We start from the raw sequence: 15,711 nt of genomic DNA, 5'->3' as shown, positions 1-15,711 counted from the left end.
TTTTTATTGGAATACAAACTATGCGCTATTGGTACACCTTTGGCGAAAATAATTACAAGTAGCGCTGAGTTTAGGTCCTGCTAATAAATGTAAATTGTTAACTTTGGACTGTGATTAAACACATTTTTCACGCATTTTGCAACTTGTGTTACAAACATAATTTTTCATGCATTTTTCACTAACATGAAATATATACGACAGATTGTATAGTTTTACCTATTTTTACTAAAAGTTTCTACAATTTGCAGAATTTTATATAATTCTTAGAAATTTTGAATTTTGCAGAATTTGCAGAAATTTAACTGTGTATTCACGTTTAAAAAGTACAATTTTATATTTATCACAGTTTTAAGAGTCATACATGTTCCCAGTCAATTAAGTTTTTGGTCTATATTTAAATTCACCGAGTGATTATCATTTTTGCGCCAAAAATAGAAGTTCTAGAATTTCTGGAAAAAATACTACAAAATAGGGCCCGACTCTGCTCCTTAGACTTCGCAATTTTTCTGACCAATATATTACACGTCCTGCTTCGGCGCAATCACGCAGCACCATAGTAATTTTCCTACTTTGTTGATTTTGCTTGCTACAATTTTTAGCCCCGTACGAAGTACTGGGGGCTTATAAGATTAATATGCCGTTTGTAACACGTCGAATTGGAAGCAGACAGTAAGGGCAAAGCATTTGGTTATGTTCATATATGACGAATCCGCAATAAAAAAAATGTCCGTCCGTCCGTCCGTCCGTCTGTGACCCCTCTAGCTTGAGCAAATCACAAAATTTTTTCAAAATTCTTTTTTTCCCCGATTGGTATCGACAAAAGTAAGGTCAAGTTCGAAAATGGGCATGGTAGGTTCGGCCCTTCCAGAGCTAGGGCCCTATAGGTGTTTTTCAGTCTTTCGACGATATCTACCGAAATACGCACGCAATAGCTACTTGTGATATATTAAATGAAAGGTATTGACGAGTAGAACAAAGTTGCTGAACATTGTTTTTGGGTAAGATGCAACGCGGGCTTGTTGGGAGGGCTCAAAGGTCGTTACTCGGCCCTAAGTGTTTTTTGCACATAAATCGAGTAAATCTCATCCAATTTCGCTAGATTTAGTTTTTTATGGAAGGTAATTGAATACCGCAAAGAACGTGGCGAAAAAAGTTTCAAATTTGGGCCCTTGGACTAAGGCCACTACTCGGCCCTAAGTGTTTTTTGCACATAAATCGAGTAGATCTCATTCGATTTTGCTAGTTTTTGTTTAATTTGAGAGATAATTGAATGCCGAATAGAATGATGACAAAAAAAGTTTCAAATTCGGGCCCTTGGACTAAGGCCGCTACTCGGCCCTAAGTGTTTTTTGCACATAAATCGAGTAAATCTCATCCGATTTTGCTACGTTTTGTTTCATTTGAGAGATAATTGAATGCCGAATAGAATGATGGCAAAAAAAGTTTTAAATTTGGGTCCTTGGACTAAGGCCGCTACTCGGCCCTAAGTGTTTTTTGCACATAAATCGAGTAAATCTCATCCGATTTTGCTAGATTTAGTTTTTTATGGAAGGTAATTGAATACCGAAAAGAACGTGGCAAAAAAAGTTTCAAATTTGGGCCCTTGGACTAAGGCCGCTACTCGGCCCTAAGTGTTTTTTGCAAATAAATCGAGTAAATCTCATCCGATTTTGCTAGATTTAGTTTTTTATGGAAGTAATTGAATACCGAAAAGAACGTGGCGAAAAAAGTTTCAAATTTGGGCCCTTGGACTAAGGCCGCTACTCGGCGCTAAGTGTTTTTTGCACATAAATCGAGTAAATCTCATCCGATTTTGCTAGTTTTTGTTTCATTTGAGAGATAATTGAATGCGGAATAGAATGATGGCAAAAAAAGTTTCAAATTTGGGCCCTTGAACTAAGGCAGCTACTCGGCCCTAAGTGTTTTTTGCACATAAATCGAGTAAATCTCATCCGATTTTGCTAGATTTAGTTTTTTATGGAAGGTAATTGAATACCGAAAATAACGTGGCGAAAAAAGTTTCAAATTTGGGCCCTTGGACTAAGGCCGCTACTCGGCCCTAGGTGTTTTTTGCACATAAATCGAGTAAATCTCATCCGATTTTGCTAGTTTTTGTTTCATTTGAGAGATAATTGAATACCCAATAGAAAGTTGGCAAAAAATTTTGGGTTTCTAAAATAATGTCGTAAATTGTTGGTTTTATTTGAGAGGTACTTCGTACGGGCTTTCGTAATTGCGCTATGCGCAATTTTAAAAATGAACACTTTTAGTAAATTTGACCATGCCCAACTTGATTTGCATTTTGGTAACAGACGCATTAGAGGGTTGTAGACGTATTAGGGTTCCGGGAGTATTATGGTTACGGACGAAATAGGATTACGGGTCGTACGGGGCTAAGTCGCAGCAAACGCTCCGACTGTTCTGATGCCTTGTTTCACACTTTTTCAATTTTGCATGACGCTTCTTCAATCTTCACACCTGGGCAAAAATGGAGGCCTAATTGGGCCACTTCTACTGTCAGTGATCTCACGTTCACACCCTTCTGGAGATGTGCACAGGCGCCAGCTCTTGTTATGTCACGGTCACGTTTCTTCACACTTGGCTTTATTTTTCTCTTAAAGTGTGAAGAAGTGTCGGAAATGGAAATATCATCCAAAAGAAAATCTTCGGGATTTGACAACTGGCTGGAATACGTCAAGGGCATCGGGAAATCTGGCCCACGCGATCATAGTATGCGTCTTTTTACTTCATGTAACGAAAAGTCATAACTGTGCCAGATTCGCCCCTCAGAGGTGAATCTGGCACACCATCAATTTGAATGGTGTGCCAAATTACCCCACGCCTACGTCAAGAGAAGTTTATAAAGTTTACGAATATTTGTGACAACAAAATTTGTCGGTTATCTTCGAGTAGAACAAGGGTACGAGTAACGATCTACCATTGTTTTAGATCGTCATTACCTTGCTTCGGCTCCTTATCTTCTAATTGGTATCAGCAAGAAATTATAATCAGCTTTGAAACGATACTTTACAAATCATATCTATTTGATCGATTTTACCATAGAACTATTTCTGGCAATAACATAGAAAATATTGGGAAACGACTTATTTTCGTTGTATAATACAATACAAACAATCTTTAAGCGGCAGCTCTTATTATTACAGCCTCCGAATTTGTAGCTTGTTAATATCGACTACCTTATCTTTATCCTTATCCATATCGATTACCTTAAATCGTGGATGAAAAAATCGATATAAATCATGTTATAATTCATTGGCTGGCTCCAAAATGAGGAAAATTTTTATATATTCTTGACGAACGAATGTACGAATCCCGATTATAAATGCTGTAAAAATTGGTGTCTATGTTTACTGCTGTGCCTTAGAGGGGGAGAGCAACTGAATATAGAGCGAGCTGTCATTTAAATGTTAAAAGTTGTTTTTATATTAACACCCAAATCTTTTAAATTTCGAACATAGTAAAATTTACGTATAGTTACCAGACTATACATACAACTAGGCTTTCCTTCTTGACAGAAAAGTCTTTTGTGTCAATTCAATCTCTTACTATTGAGGCACTAGGTTGCATCAACTGTTTCACAATATTATTTGAATCGGTCGACAATTCACATTTTCAAACTATGATGACCGTATGGACCATTTCGGCTATTCTCTTTTCTTTTTCTAAAGAGAAATTTATTGACATAAAAATGACAATTGTGACAGCGGTCAATATAAAAAATAATCTTTGAGCGTGTTGTTTGAAACAATCTAAGATAATAAAATGGAAAAAAACAAGAAAATCCCTTCGACGGCTACCTGTGAAAAATGTGAAATTCAAAATAAACTGATTCAAAAGTACTCCGACGAAATTGTCGACTTGCAGCGTCAAGTGTCGACACTATCAGCTCGTCTACTAAAATATGAATCCGATCCTCCTGCTGAAGCATTTTGCGTGGTGAAAATCGAAAATAAATCCGACGACGAGTCCGATCAAAATTCCGTGCAGAATGCTGACGACACAGACGATCGCAAAGATGCGATCGAATTTAATTCAGACACATCAAGGGATGAATACCCCGAAAATGAATATGATTCAGAGGAAGCGAATCCAGATGAGGACGACGAATCGTCCGAAGAAGAGGTGAAGAAAGTGGTTCGATCCAAAAAGAGCACGGCAAGGAAGATGAGAAAGTGCAAGACATGTAATGAGGAGTTTTCGTCAAGCAGAGCGCTGCTGCGACACAATCACGAAATACACGGTAGAAGCGTGACAGAAAGGTGTACATCCGCACTGTGTAATACTTGTGATTCTTTTCCATTTAGGTGAACCAATCAAATTTAAGTGTGACCGTTGCCCAAGGCAGTTCTTCGACAGTAATTCGTTGAAGAAACACAGCGGTACCAATCACAAATCGGCAACAGAAAAGGAAAAGCCGCGGTTCTTTTGTGATACGTGTGCAAAGTCGTTCACTTCAAAATCAGTTCTGTTAGTTCATAAACGAATTCATACAGGTGAGTTGTTGCCATACTTATAAACATTCAAAACCGGACTCTAACTCTGTCGGGATATAGTACAACCGTTTTTGTTTGTTGTAACTACCTTTCGACTTTGTTGGAAATTCTTCAAACTCGGTTTGATTATGCACTTAGTTGGTACTTCTTCTTCGAAACTCTTTTAAAATGAGTTGTCGCAAGAGGGACCCCCGAAATACACCTTGATTGCTCTTGATTGCTTCTAGCGGAGCAGTGCTGTGACTGGAATCTTAAATGTACATTTGTCTGAATGTTAACCTGTTGACACATTTGGTGCAATATAAGCATTTCGCTGTGGTGAATTACTCAGAGAGAACACACATCCCTTAAAAACATGCTCATCCGTTCGGAAGTTTAACAAAAACATTTTTCTTATCTTCTCAAAAAATTTAGGGGAAAAACCGTACAAATGCAAAAGCTGTGATAATTGTTATGCTCAATCGTCATCACTGAAAATTCATGAACGCACGCATTCGATGGAGGTGAGATATTCAACATTTCGTATTTGATCATTGTAACATTCCGTTTCTCGCGTCTCTTCATTCAGCGACCGTACATGTGTCATTTGTGTTCCAAAACGTTTCTTCATCGCAGTTCGTTCAATCTTCACATAAAAACCCACGGCGACATTCGTCCACATAAGTGTCACATATGTGAAAAGGCATTTCTACAAAAAGCTAAGTTAGCTGTACACATGCAGTCACACACTGGGGAACGTCCGGTACGTTTTTTAATGTTTTTTTTTCATTTGCTAGGGTTTTGATTTTGACGAAACATATTTTGGCTCGCAGGTGAAGTGTCCGGTGTGCGACAAGGGCTACACAAAACGGTATCACGTCCGAAAGCATTTAAAGAATTTCCATAAGATCCTGGATGTTGATGCCGTGCTCGGTTCGCGTAAAAGAGGTTTCGAACGAGAACCGGTACCATACCAGTCACTTGCATATCATAAACTTGAAGCAGTTCAGATAAAGAAGGAATGAGAGTTTAGTGTTTTTTTAGAGTCAATTCGCCAAAATTTCGAACAGCTTATATGGAATCGGGATTCGAGCCGACGGCGATTCCAACGAGCTATAGCCCAAACGAATCGTCGTTCTATTCTGAAAATTTCGTGGAACAACTTTTTTCTCGAAAAAATTTTGTTGGGCTGACATGGCCCTTAGAAAATGTTTCTCCGGAGTTGTCGCGAAAATCGTTTTTTTATCAATAGTTCTCACATGCTAGATATGAATAAAGTCAAATTTTGTACGTTGACGAAGGTCAATGAGGGGAATATTGTTGACCAACAAACGCCGTTGTCTGGTCCATCTAGCCGCCGCAACAAGTGAAAAACCTCGAAAAAACTGAAATTTTTGAAGTGCTCTGGGAGGCTGGGGAAGCAAGTAGCAGGAAGTTCAAACCTGGACGTTTGTATAGCTATTCATTGACACCCCACACGACTATACCCACCGTCACAGACAGAAATGGAGTTGATTTTTCACACCCATCAAATTTTGGAAAATTGTCGAACTTTGACATTCTCCAAATAACGTTATTCCGAGCGACTTCATCAAAATTCATCAAACTAGATCATAAATAGTAAAACTAACGTCATACACTGTTTGAAGTTTTTGCGAATTGACTCTTACTTGTAGGTTTTTGTGGCTACTTTAGGACTTCGTAAATAAAAATTTTCTTATTTTTAAGAATTTAAATGATCGTACTCGTCGTCGGTATTTGATTAAGGATACTTCGAAACACAGTGGACGTGAAATTTAGCCATTAATTTGCTTCAGCTGATCCACTGATATAAACAAAAGAGTCTTTATACGGTTTCACCACTATCACTAACTGTTTAAGAAGAAGAAAATTCCTGTCTAAGTTTCACTAACGTCCACTGTATTTAAGTAACAATGAAATCGAATCTCTATCGAGTAGCATCACTCAAATCGGTAAGTTATCTTCAAGAATTCTGCTTATCCGACCATCTATGGAGGATATGACACTCGATCTACAAGAAGCAACTGCTTCGCTTTAACCCTTTTTTCCACAAAATTTGTCGTTTCTTTTCTGCGCAGGAGAAGATACATAATGTAAAATTAGGACAATAAGGTCAGACATGAAGAAGTTGGATATATAAGGAAATAAGGACAACCATTGAACTTGTGCTGATTTAGCTCGATCAAATCACTCTGCCATTCTCGATTTCTTTGTCCACTATACTGTTTGCAAAGTCGTATTTAGTATGTTGGTGCTTGAAAATTCAGCCTTTTGTAGTTCTCCGGGAAATTTTATTTTGCAACTACTTCAGTCGGATGGTCAGAAAAGCGATGTTACATTTTTATTGCAATTCACTCAAACTATTGACCCTTTAAGCATAAGCATAAAAACAAAACAAAAAATCCTCAAACAATCTTTCAAACTAATTTTGGCGTCAAAACACTTATTCTCTTACTATCTTTCAACGGCGAGTTTTCGATAAAACTCGGAACTTCCACAAATTTGAAATTGGTCTCACCGGACAGTTTTGTGGTCAAAGTCAATTGATCATCTCCAGCAACGGTCTTCTTATAAGTCAAATACCCATAAGACCCATCGACTTTTAGATTATATTCTCCATCATTTCCGGCCGAAACCAATGTCCATCTGCTATAAGGTTCATCCGAATTTGTTAAATGAAATTTCACCGTCTGTAAATCGAACGTATATGATGAACATGCCATGCATCTAGACATGCAATGGCCATCGATGCATAGACCATACGAATTACAACCGACTTTTGTTGCGGTAAATTTTGCAGCGTCTTTTGCATCAACGTTTTGAATGAAGGCTAGCTGCTTGGAAGCATTTAAGACGGCAAATCTGTCATCGGAAGTTTTGAGGTAATATTGTTGTTCATTTTTCAATGATTCACATTTGTCGACGGCGGGCGAAGGGGGTTTTAAGCATCCACGGGCTGCTAGATTATCAGCAATACGAGCTACTGATTGGGCCAATGATGATAGTGTATCCAGAATACCTGCTACATCCGTACATAATTCTCCATCAGCGTTTGAAGTCTGTAAAGCAATAAATTTAACGTTTAAATAAGGTGGTAGTTGACGCGTAGATATCAAACAGCTATTTTCATAGCATGTGCGTAAATGGAAATTTTGCGCCATACATGTGAAAATTGTTAATCTGAGGTGAAGGCGAGGTTGACTACACATCGTATGCGCAAAATTCAAGTTTTGACTGAAACAAGTTAGGAACATGATTTTATATGCCGCAATTTTACCGAATTTTACACTTTAATCTAGACATAAAGTCGATTACGAAATTCCTGGACTCAATCAAAATTTCAGAGAAGAAAAAAACTAAACATTTTTGACTGAGTCTCCAAAAGTATACCAGGGCCTATTTTTGGAAATTTATTTGGAAATTTTTACCAAAATTTCCAAAAAATTTCCAAAAATTGCGTAAGTTCAAAAGTCGAATATTTTTATAATTTTGAACGGTTTTGGCATTTGCTGAGTTTAGTCTTGCATTTTAGCCGGTTCTCAAAGTTTTTATTTGATTCTTGCTCAAATTAATCATGTTCGATGTCATTATATTTCGAAGAGTGTGTCAAGAACCAAACAAAACATTAAAAACCGGCTAAAACGCAAGGCTGAGCTCAGAAAATACCAAAACCGTTCAAAACTATGAAAATATTCGACTTTTGAACTTTCGCAATTTTTGGAAATTTTTTGGAAATCTTGGTAAAAATTTCCAAATAAATTTCCAAAGTATACAATATATTTTAAGCGTACAGTTACCTTAATTATGAAAACTCACACGAATAAGAAAGGCGACAGTAGTTTTGCAAACATCTTCCAGTTTTCAGACAGTCGAGTATCGATTTGAGTTTAAGCAATTGAGCGCTTCTGGTCATTGTATTTATGTAAAAAATATTATCTGCCAACCATTTAAGACTTGACAAATCTTAATCGATAAAGATGTAATTAAATGTCTTTAGTAAAACCGAACTGGGTATATTTGGAAAGGGTCATGCAAATAAAACATTAACTGGTTGACTGGCTAGCCTACCATTTCCATTGGCTGAGTTTTTAATTAATATTTTACTTTAAATGTTTATCGCCTCGACTTTAAATTTGTTTTAGATAAAAACTATGGTCTCCAAGAGATAATTATATTGTACGTTGTACAGTACAATGTATACAGTTACAGTATATTCGATGCCATACACAGAGCAGTCAGTGCAGTAGAATGCATAAAATGTTTCGTTGTGGAAGTTGTTGGAAAAATAAAACAGATAGAAAATGGAGCACCATTAAATTATAGAAATCGTTCGGAGTGGGACATTAATTCAAAATGTTAAAACGAGATTTGGCGATCGATCTGTGTTACCTTCAAAAAAGATAAGCATTTTTTTTAAGCCCTCCGACTCGAATTCCTTAGCCGAGACATTGGATTTCTCTAATTTAAGAACTATTTTGAACACGATTTCTCGATCGAAAGTCGAGTTTTTATTTATTTATGTATGGACGTTCTACCAACTTAACAAATTCATTTAATCATCGTTTAAATTTAAATCTGTCCATCGAAATGAGGGCACCATATCAGATAGAATTCCCGTGAAGAATCGCTAAAGTCATATCGCCAAAAAAATATATAAAAAATCGTCAAAGTGTGAAGAGTCGCCGATAGACACCAACAAAGGAAAATTTGTCTTTATGGCGTTTCTTCACACTCTGCCGATTTTTCTTGGCGTTTTTTCACACTTTGGCGTTTTTTCTTGGCATTTCTTCACACTCGAACCTCTGACGATTTTTCTTGGCAATTCCTTATTTTTGGCTGATTTAACTTTGGCTATACTTCACGGCTGTCTCTATGAAGTAATTAATCAATTAAAGTACAGGGCAAAAAAATTTCGGGTACCTTATCGGCCAATCCGGACAATCATCGCTTCGGGAAGCAAACAACACTGAAGACCATAATTTCGGCAGCGGAGACGTCATACGAGAGGAATTTATCTAGTGCTCAATTCTAAAAGACAAGGAAAATTTTCCAGCAAAACACAAATTTTGGATTATGCCGACGTGGCTGCAAAATGTTTATCGATTTGAATCACTTGAGATAATATTATATATGTCGAGGCTTGCCGAGTGTGTATTCTATTTTATCACATAAGCGAAAACGAGACAACAACATAGAACTGAAGTGTAATTTTTGAATTATTCTTCTAGTTAAGTAATTTTGACAGCCGAACATCGCGCGTATGTGATGAAAGTACATTATAACACAAGGGGTGTAATATTATTTATCTGTCTAGAACGATAATCTCGAGCTTATCCCTCTAGGGAGTTTTTGTTTATCTCGATATATCTGTTCTCGACAGATAAAATATGGTATGCACCTATTGCCAGACTGTTATTTTGACGTGTAGGCATTATGGCCCACGCCTTCGGCTAGGGCAATAATGTCCTACACGTCAAAATACCAATCTTGGCAACAGGTGCATAATATATAATATTTTATCTGCCTAGGTGAAATAATAGCAGTGAAAAAGTGCTAATATTTCGCCGTCGATAGATAAAAAAGCGTATTCACCTCTGTCCAAATGTTTATTTAGACACTTGGGGTTATACCATTCGCCTTCGGCTCATGCAATAACTCCCCAAGTGTCTAAATAAACATGTGGACAGTATAGGATATTAGTAGATTATTCACATCTGTGCGGTGTAGATAAGACAAATTTACGCAATATGCACGCTCAATAGATTTAGGTTTCATTAACCTTCAGAGACCTTCCTTTAGCTGTTATTACATTTTTATCTTTACCAGGGCAAATATTTTTGATAGAACATAAAGTCTTTTTAAAACTATAATGTTTAATTATCTAGTTGTTCAGTAGTAACACGAAATGTTTTAGCACTTTCAATGTTTTATCGGGCAATATAATTTATTATTCTTATATCCTGTAGCCATCTAGCGTTTATAGTTTTTATATTAAAATCAATTTTTCTATCCAGCGAAATAACGAGTATAAATAAGCGTTCAACAGATGTTAAATCGACAGTTGACAATGATTACCAAATTGGCAGTGATACTTGCGGTGAGTAGAAAGTTGGGTGATAGCGATTACTTAATTTATAAACTTCGAACTATATTTCATGAGATCTGTGCCAATTTTTTTCACACAATTTTGGTTAGACACTAAAAATAAATTTACATGCTTATGCACGGTAAAATGCACTTTACATCACTGCTTGTGACAGCTAGTCCGACGTTCCAAGTTGTGTATTTGATAAGTGGGGTGTTACAGCCCGACCTGAAAAAAATGAAAATGAAACATGCCGTAACACCTAACAATTAACATACGTCACTGCTCACACTTGCCTAAACAAATATTTACAAACAGTGACGTAACATACTATTATCAAATTCTGGCATATAATTGGCCAATTATAACTCTGAAAACTGGGCTGTTACTGTCGACATATTATAGTTGAGTCTCATCAATGATTTGGAGCCTGTATGCTAAACTGTGATAAACTGTCGTATAGCACATGGGGCATATCGCGTAATTATAGTCTCGTGATGTGAATATACCTAGGGAAAATCATATTTTTAATTCACTCCACCACGTCTATAATTTCGCGATATAACCCTTTGTGTTATAATGTACGTTTAACGCAAGTGATTTGAATCGATAAACGTGTCGCAGCCTCTTCTGCATAATCCAAAGTTTGAATATTTCAAAGTACATAAAAGTAGACTGCAATTGTATTTCCAGATACTGGTCGTGGTTAGTTTTATTCTAACATCTGCCCACGACGATGGCAAATACAAAGCGGATGACAGAGGGAAATATGTTCCGGATGACAGAGGAAACTACAAAGCGGATGACAGAGGAAAATATGTCTCGGACGACACAGGAAAATACAAAGCGGATGACAAAGGAAAATATGTTCCGGATGATAAGGGAAAATATGCTCCCGATGATAAGGGAAAATATGTTCCCGATGATAAGGGAAAATACAAACCGGGTCGTTGAATGATGAAAAAAGAATAAAGAAGATTGAGTAAAGTTGCACATTTAATAACGATGCATAGAAACCTACTTGCGTATGCGGATTGATTTAATGCACTCACCAATAGTTTCTTCAGTTTGTTCCACATATTTGACATATTGTAATCGAATGATTTTAATTTTATTAAAACAGTAATGCAAATGTGAATGCAACGAATTTTACATGAAAAATTTTTTACTTCTTGTAACAACACTTTTGTTATAAAAGACGAGTCTGACCCACGCACTTCAAGCATGAGTGGTACTCTAAATAAAATAGGGTACTGGACAGTGTATCGAACAAGTTTTGGCACTAAATAAAAATTCGGACACTTTTTTCATACAAAGTAGTACTCTATTTGGCAGCTGTCATTAATAGCACTTTTGCTGGAAGTGCGTTGGTCTGACCAAAGTTCTTTGCTTATTCTTTTCATCGTTGCCAATGACAGATGACATAGCCGGTAAAAGACTGTAATAGACTGTAAAAGGTTAATACAACTTAGCGGCTACCGAAATGAGTGATAGCTCGTTGGACTCGTCTTTCAATTCTAGAGAACGCGTATCGTTCACTTTTTCTGTAAAAAGGGTTTAAAAGTGTATTGAAAACAGTTTTTCGGCAATAACTCAAGAAAACATTATTTTGAATTATTGTAATGTTGTACTAATGTCAGCCTTGGAAAGACCTACAGATAGACTCGATGGTGCGAGTACATCCACGAGAGTTATAACTAAAACTATAGCAGATGTTCGGAGAGTCCGCCTTCCCTGCAGCGTCGATGTTCCATGGAACACTGAGTATGGGGTGTTGTAGCTGGCCTCACCCACTTTCGTTCCCCGTATAAATGAATCCAGTACTTTTGTGCTACAAACCTACAGAAGTCTTCGAAAAACGATCATTCCATATAATTTAATGATTTCGTTTTCGAGGGCTTTAGATTTGCGAGAAGAGTGACTTCGATCGAAAACTGAATCATCAACAGTACTCGTTGTGGATCAAGTATGGCATGTTTGGTATCGTTGAAAAGCTTATTCCTCAGCAGCCGTTTCCACAGCTTAATTTAAATTAGGTTTGCGAATAAATTGAATACAACCAAACCAGTGAGATATGTTGTCATTTCGTCTGTGTTCAGCTTTCAATGAAATCTCTCAGTTTTTAGCAGGAAGTCGTCAAGACGCTACTCAATGTAGTACATACCACCTCCTTTTTAGGTCCTTTTTCATCTGCAGATTCACTTGTCGTCATCGCAAATGTATTCCTTGCTCGTGTTTTCGTTTCTACAGACTCGACTTATCACCGCCAGATCGCGATTATCCTCTGAACCTTTTCATTTCGTCAGCATACCGTTCCTTGTCTTTGTTCGCATTCAGATCCCATTTCTGTAATCGTAGATGAAATTTTTCAATTCTGGTAGATAATTCGTGTCGAATGAACCGCCCTTCCGATTTGTCTTTGAGCTATCGACACATTTATTCTCCTTTTTTGGAGTTGTCATTGGATTTCTGCATCGAAAGTCGAGTTTTTATTTATTGTATGGACCTTGGTAGAAACTTAACAAATTCATTTAGTTTTCGTTTAAATTCAAATCGGTCCATGTAAATGAGAGCACTATATCAGATAGAATTCCCGTGAAGAATCGCTAATATCATATAAAAAAAAATAAAAATCGACAAAGTTTAAAAAATCGCCGAGACACACCAAGAAAAAAAACTTGTCTTTATGGCGGTTCTTCACACTTCGGTGATTTTTCTTGGCATTTCTTCACACTCGGACGATTTTCTTGGCAGCTAATCAAATGGCCAAGAAAACTTCCCAAAGTGTGAAGAAACGTCAAGTAAAATCCACGGAGTGTGAAGAATGGTAATTGGCGATTTTTCTTAGTGTTTCTTCACATTCTGGCGATAAATCACCCAGAAATGATGAATGCCAAAAAAGTACCAAAATGTCACGAATCGCCAAAAAAAATCTTTTACGGCTGTCTTTATGGAGGCAAAAATTTTTCGGGTACTTTATCGTGCAATCGGGACAATCATCGCTTCGGGAAGCAAACGACACTGAAGACGAAGACCATAATTCCGTCAGCGGAGACGTCGTACGAGAGGAACTTATCTAGGACTCAATTTGAAAAGACGAGGGCAGAAAATTCTTCGAGCGGTCGTCAAAATATGTCCAGCTTTCGGGCATTTGATCCGCTAGCTCACATCTTGTAACAGATTACATGTCTCCCTCCAAACGAACTAGTCTTCAATGAAAGAGAACAGTCGAAATGAAATGCAGTCCCTTTATTCATGCTCCTGTAAAACATGTTTTCTCGTCTCTGGAACAAATGGCACAGCCCCCGGTTTCGAATGAACTCGTCGATTGTGTTCCTTTTGTTTCTCTTTTTCGTGTATCGCCCTGTGTTTGCGCATGTTGTTGTAGATGTATTTCGGAACTTGCCGATGATTGGCGATTCGTCGAATTTGTGGATGGGCAGCGTATTTTTCTTTCAGAGTCTCGGCATAGTTAAGTGCAGTCCGCTCACGTGGTCGAAGCTGAAAACAATCAACGAATCCAATTATTATACCAGATCAACGGGAAAAAATCGATGCGAAAACTTACAGCGCCTAATTTTTCCGATGCTCTGGCCTTCCACAGGCGAATATTCATTTCGTCGGACCCGCTGAAAATGTATTTATTGTCTAAGCACCAGCCGACACAAGTTATCCGTTGCATTCGTTTTGTGTGGTAAATTTCCCTAGAATGTTCTTTATGCGCCTCGTAGATTCGAATTGTTTTGTCATAACCACCAGACACGAATTCTTTGCCGGTCGGTGAGTAATCAACGTCAGTTACCGCTGAAATATGATCTCTGTGAATTTTGATGGGGTACTTCAGGCGTCTTGAGTCGAAGGTATATAAACTGAAACGATTTAAGTTTAGCAACATCATTAGGCCACGGTGGTAAAAGGTTACTCACTTGTAGTCTTCGTTGGCGACAGTAAAATTAAATGCTTCCATCGGATTCCAACTGATCTTATTCGGCCGATGCGTCATCACCATCTTCCGTAATGGGTTTCCGTCTCGAACATCATAAAAAATTATACTCCGATCGCTCGCACAGCACGCAAGCAGCGACGTTTCGATGGGATTGAAAGAAATCGAGTGTAAGGTATCGACGCCCCATTTCAATTGCTTCAGTGGTTCATTTCTTGTCTCATCCCATAAGCTGCACACCTCTCCGCATGTAGCAAATATTGAATCACTTCGATGATGCGATATGCCCGTCAATATCGTCCGACTGAGCATTGTGTTTGTTGGCACATCTTCCGCATCGCCTAGCTGCGATTTCCAGACTTTAATTGTCTTATCATCTCCTACACTCAAAAAGTGTTCGGCTGACGGTGTGTAGCAGATGGCTCGTACGTAACCGTCATGTGCAACGAAATTCCGAACAGATTTGCGTGTGGGCAGGTTCCAAACGTGAATTCCACCGTCATATGAACCACTGCACAGATCGGATAACGAGCTTGGATGCTTGGCAAAACAGGACACACCGTCTTTGTGTCCTTCTAGATTTCCGATGAATGGTTTGGCAAAAACTCGATCCAATTTCGTTGCATTCAGTGCCCGTACATATTCACGCGCGGATTCCAGAGGATGCAGTGACGGATCGTAATTGCGTTTCACTTTAAAGAAACGTTGTTCGTAGAAATAACCTCAAAAGCGATTCAACAAACAATTTCTGAGAGCTTACCCTTGTGAATGTCCCGTTTTGTTTCACGCATGTATTCGTCGGGATTGCGGCTTATCATTTTCACCTTCATGGTTGTGGATGGCCTTGCTAATTTCGGTAAAAATAAAACTTCTCAAAACTCGGTCCAGCGAAGTTAGTTGTCAACAGGCTCAAAAACAATTAGCAAAAACAAAATGACATGAGGTAGTTGTCAGTGTTGCCAGCTTTCTGGTCCTGTGAACTTTAAAAATGAATTCAAACAAAAAATATAAATTAAAGACAGCTGACCGCTGGGCACGTCAGAAAAGCAATGATTGTATGCGTTGTCCGATTCTTCAATGAACGTATACTTTCGGTTGACGACTGGGATTGGCAGTGCAATCGCATGCCAAAAATTGTGTGCAAACTAAACACAGCCAACTTCGTAAGG

General features: G+C 37.9%; 3 protein-coding genes across 3 annotated transcripts; 2 read left to right on the top strand and 1 right to left on the bottom strand.

The window, feature by feature from the left end:
• Positions 1 to 3,702: 3,702 nt before the first annotated feature.
• LOC119070600 (zinc finger protein 239-like) lies at positions 3,703 to 6,225 on the top strand. The gene is made up of 6 exons (XM_037175018.1): positions 3,703 to 4,261; positions 4,326 to 4,514; positions 4,929 to 5,017; positions 5,083 to 5,256; positions 5,327 to 5,536; positions 6,167 to 6,225. Exons 1-5 carry the CDS (start codon positions 3,784 to 3,786, stop codon positions 5,516 to 5,518), a joined length of 1,122 nt encoding a protein of 373 aa, XP_037030913.1. The 5' UTR covers positions 3,703 to 3,783; the 3' UTR covers positions 5,519 to 5,536; positions 6,167 to 6,225.
• Positions 6,226 to 10,536: 4,311 nt separating this feature from the next.
• On the top strand, positions 10,537 to 11,586 carry LOC119070599 (antho-RFamide neuropeptides type 2-like). The gene is made up of 2 exons (XM_037175017.1): positions 10,537 to 10,611; positions 11,293 to 11,586. The coding sequence occupies exons 1-2, from the start codon at positions 10,561 to 10,563 to the stop codon at positions 11,551 to 11,553; spliced, it is 312 nt and encodes a 103-aa protein (XP_037030912.1). The 5' UTR covers positions 10,537 to 10,560; the 3' UTR covers positions 11,554 to 11,586.
• A 2,243-nt stretch (positions 11,587 to 13,829) lies between these two features.
• On the bottom strand, positions 13,830 to 15,479 carry LOC119070597 (DDB1- and CUL4-associated factor 13). The gene is made up of 4 exons (XM_037175016.1): positions 15,303 to 15,479; positions 14,526 to 15,234; positions 14,168 to 14,468; positions 13,830 to 14,100 (listed from the first exon to the last, which is right to left on the bottom strand). Exons 1-4 carry the CDS (start codon positions 15,370 to 15,372, stop codon positions 13,849 to 13,851), a joined length of 1,332 nt encoding a protein of 443 aa, XP_037030911.1. The 5' UTR covers positions 15,373 to 15,479; the 3' UTR covers positions 13,830 to 13,848.
• Positions 15,480 to 15,711: the final 232 nt, after the last annotated feature.

The sequence above is a fragment of the Bradysia coprophila genome, assembly GCF_014529535.1.
Source record: "Bradysia coprophila strain Holo2 chromosome X unlocalized genomic scaffold, BU_Bcop_v1 contig_98, whole genome shotgun sequence".
NCBI lineage: Eukaryota > Metazoa > Arthropoda > Insecta > Diptera > Sciaridae > Bradysia > Bradysia coprophila.
Note: the sequence above shows the minus strand (reverse complement) of the source record. Positions and strands in the feature narration are given on the sequence as shown.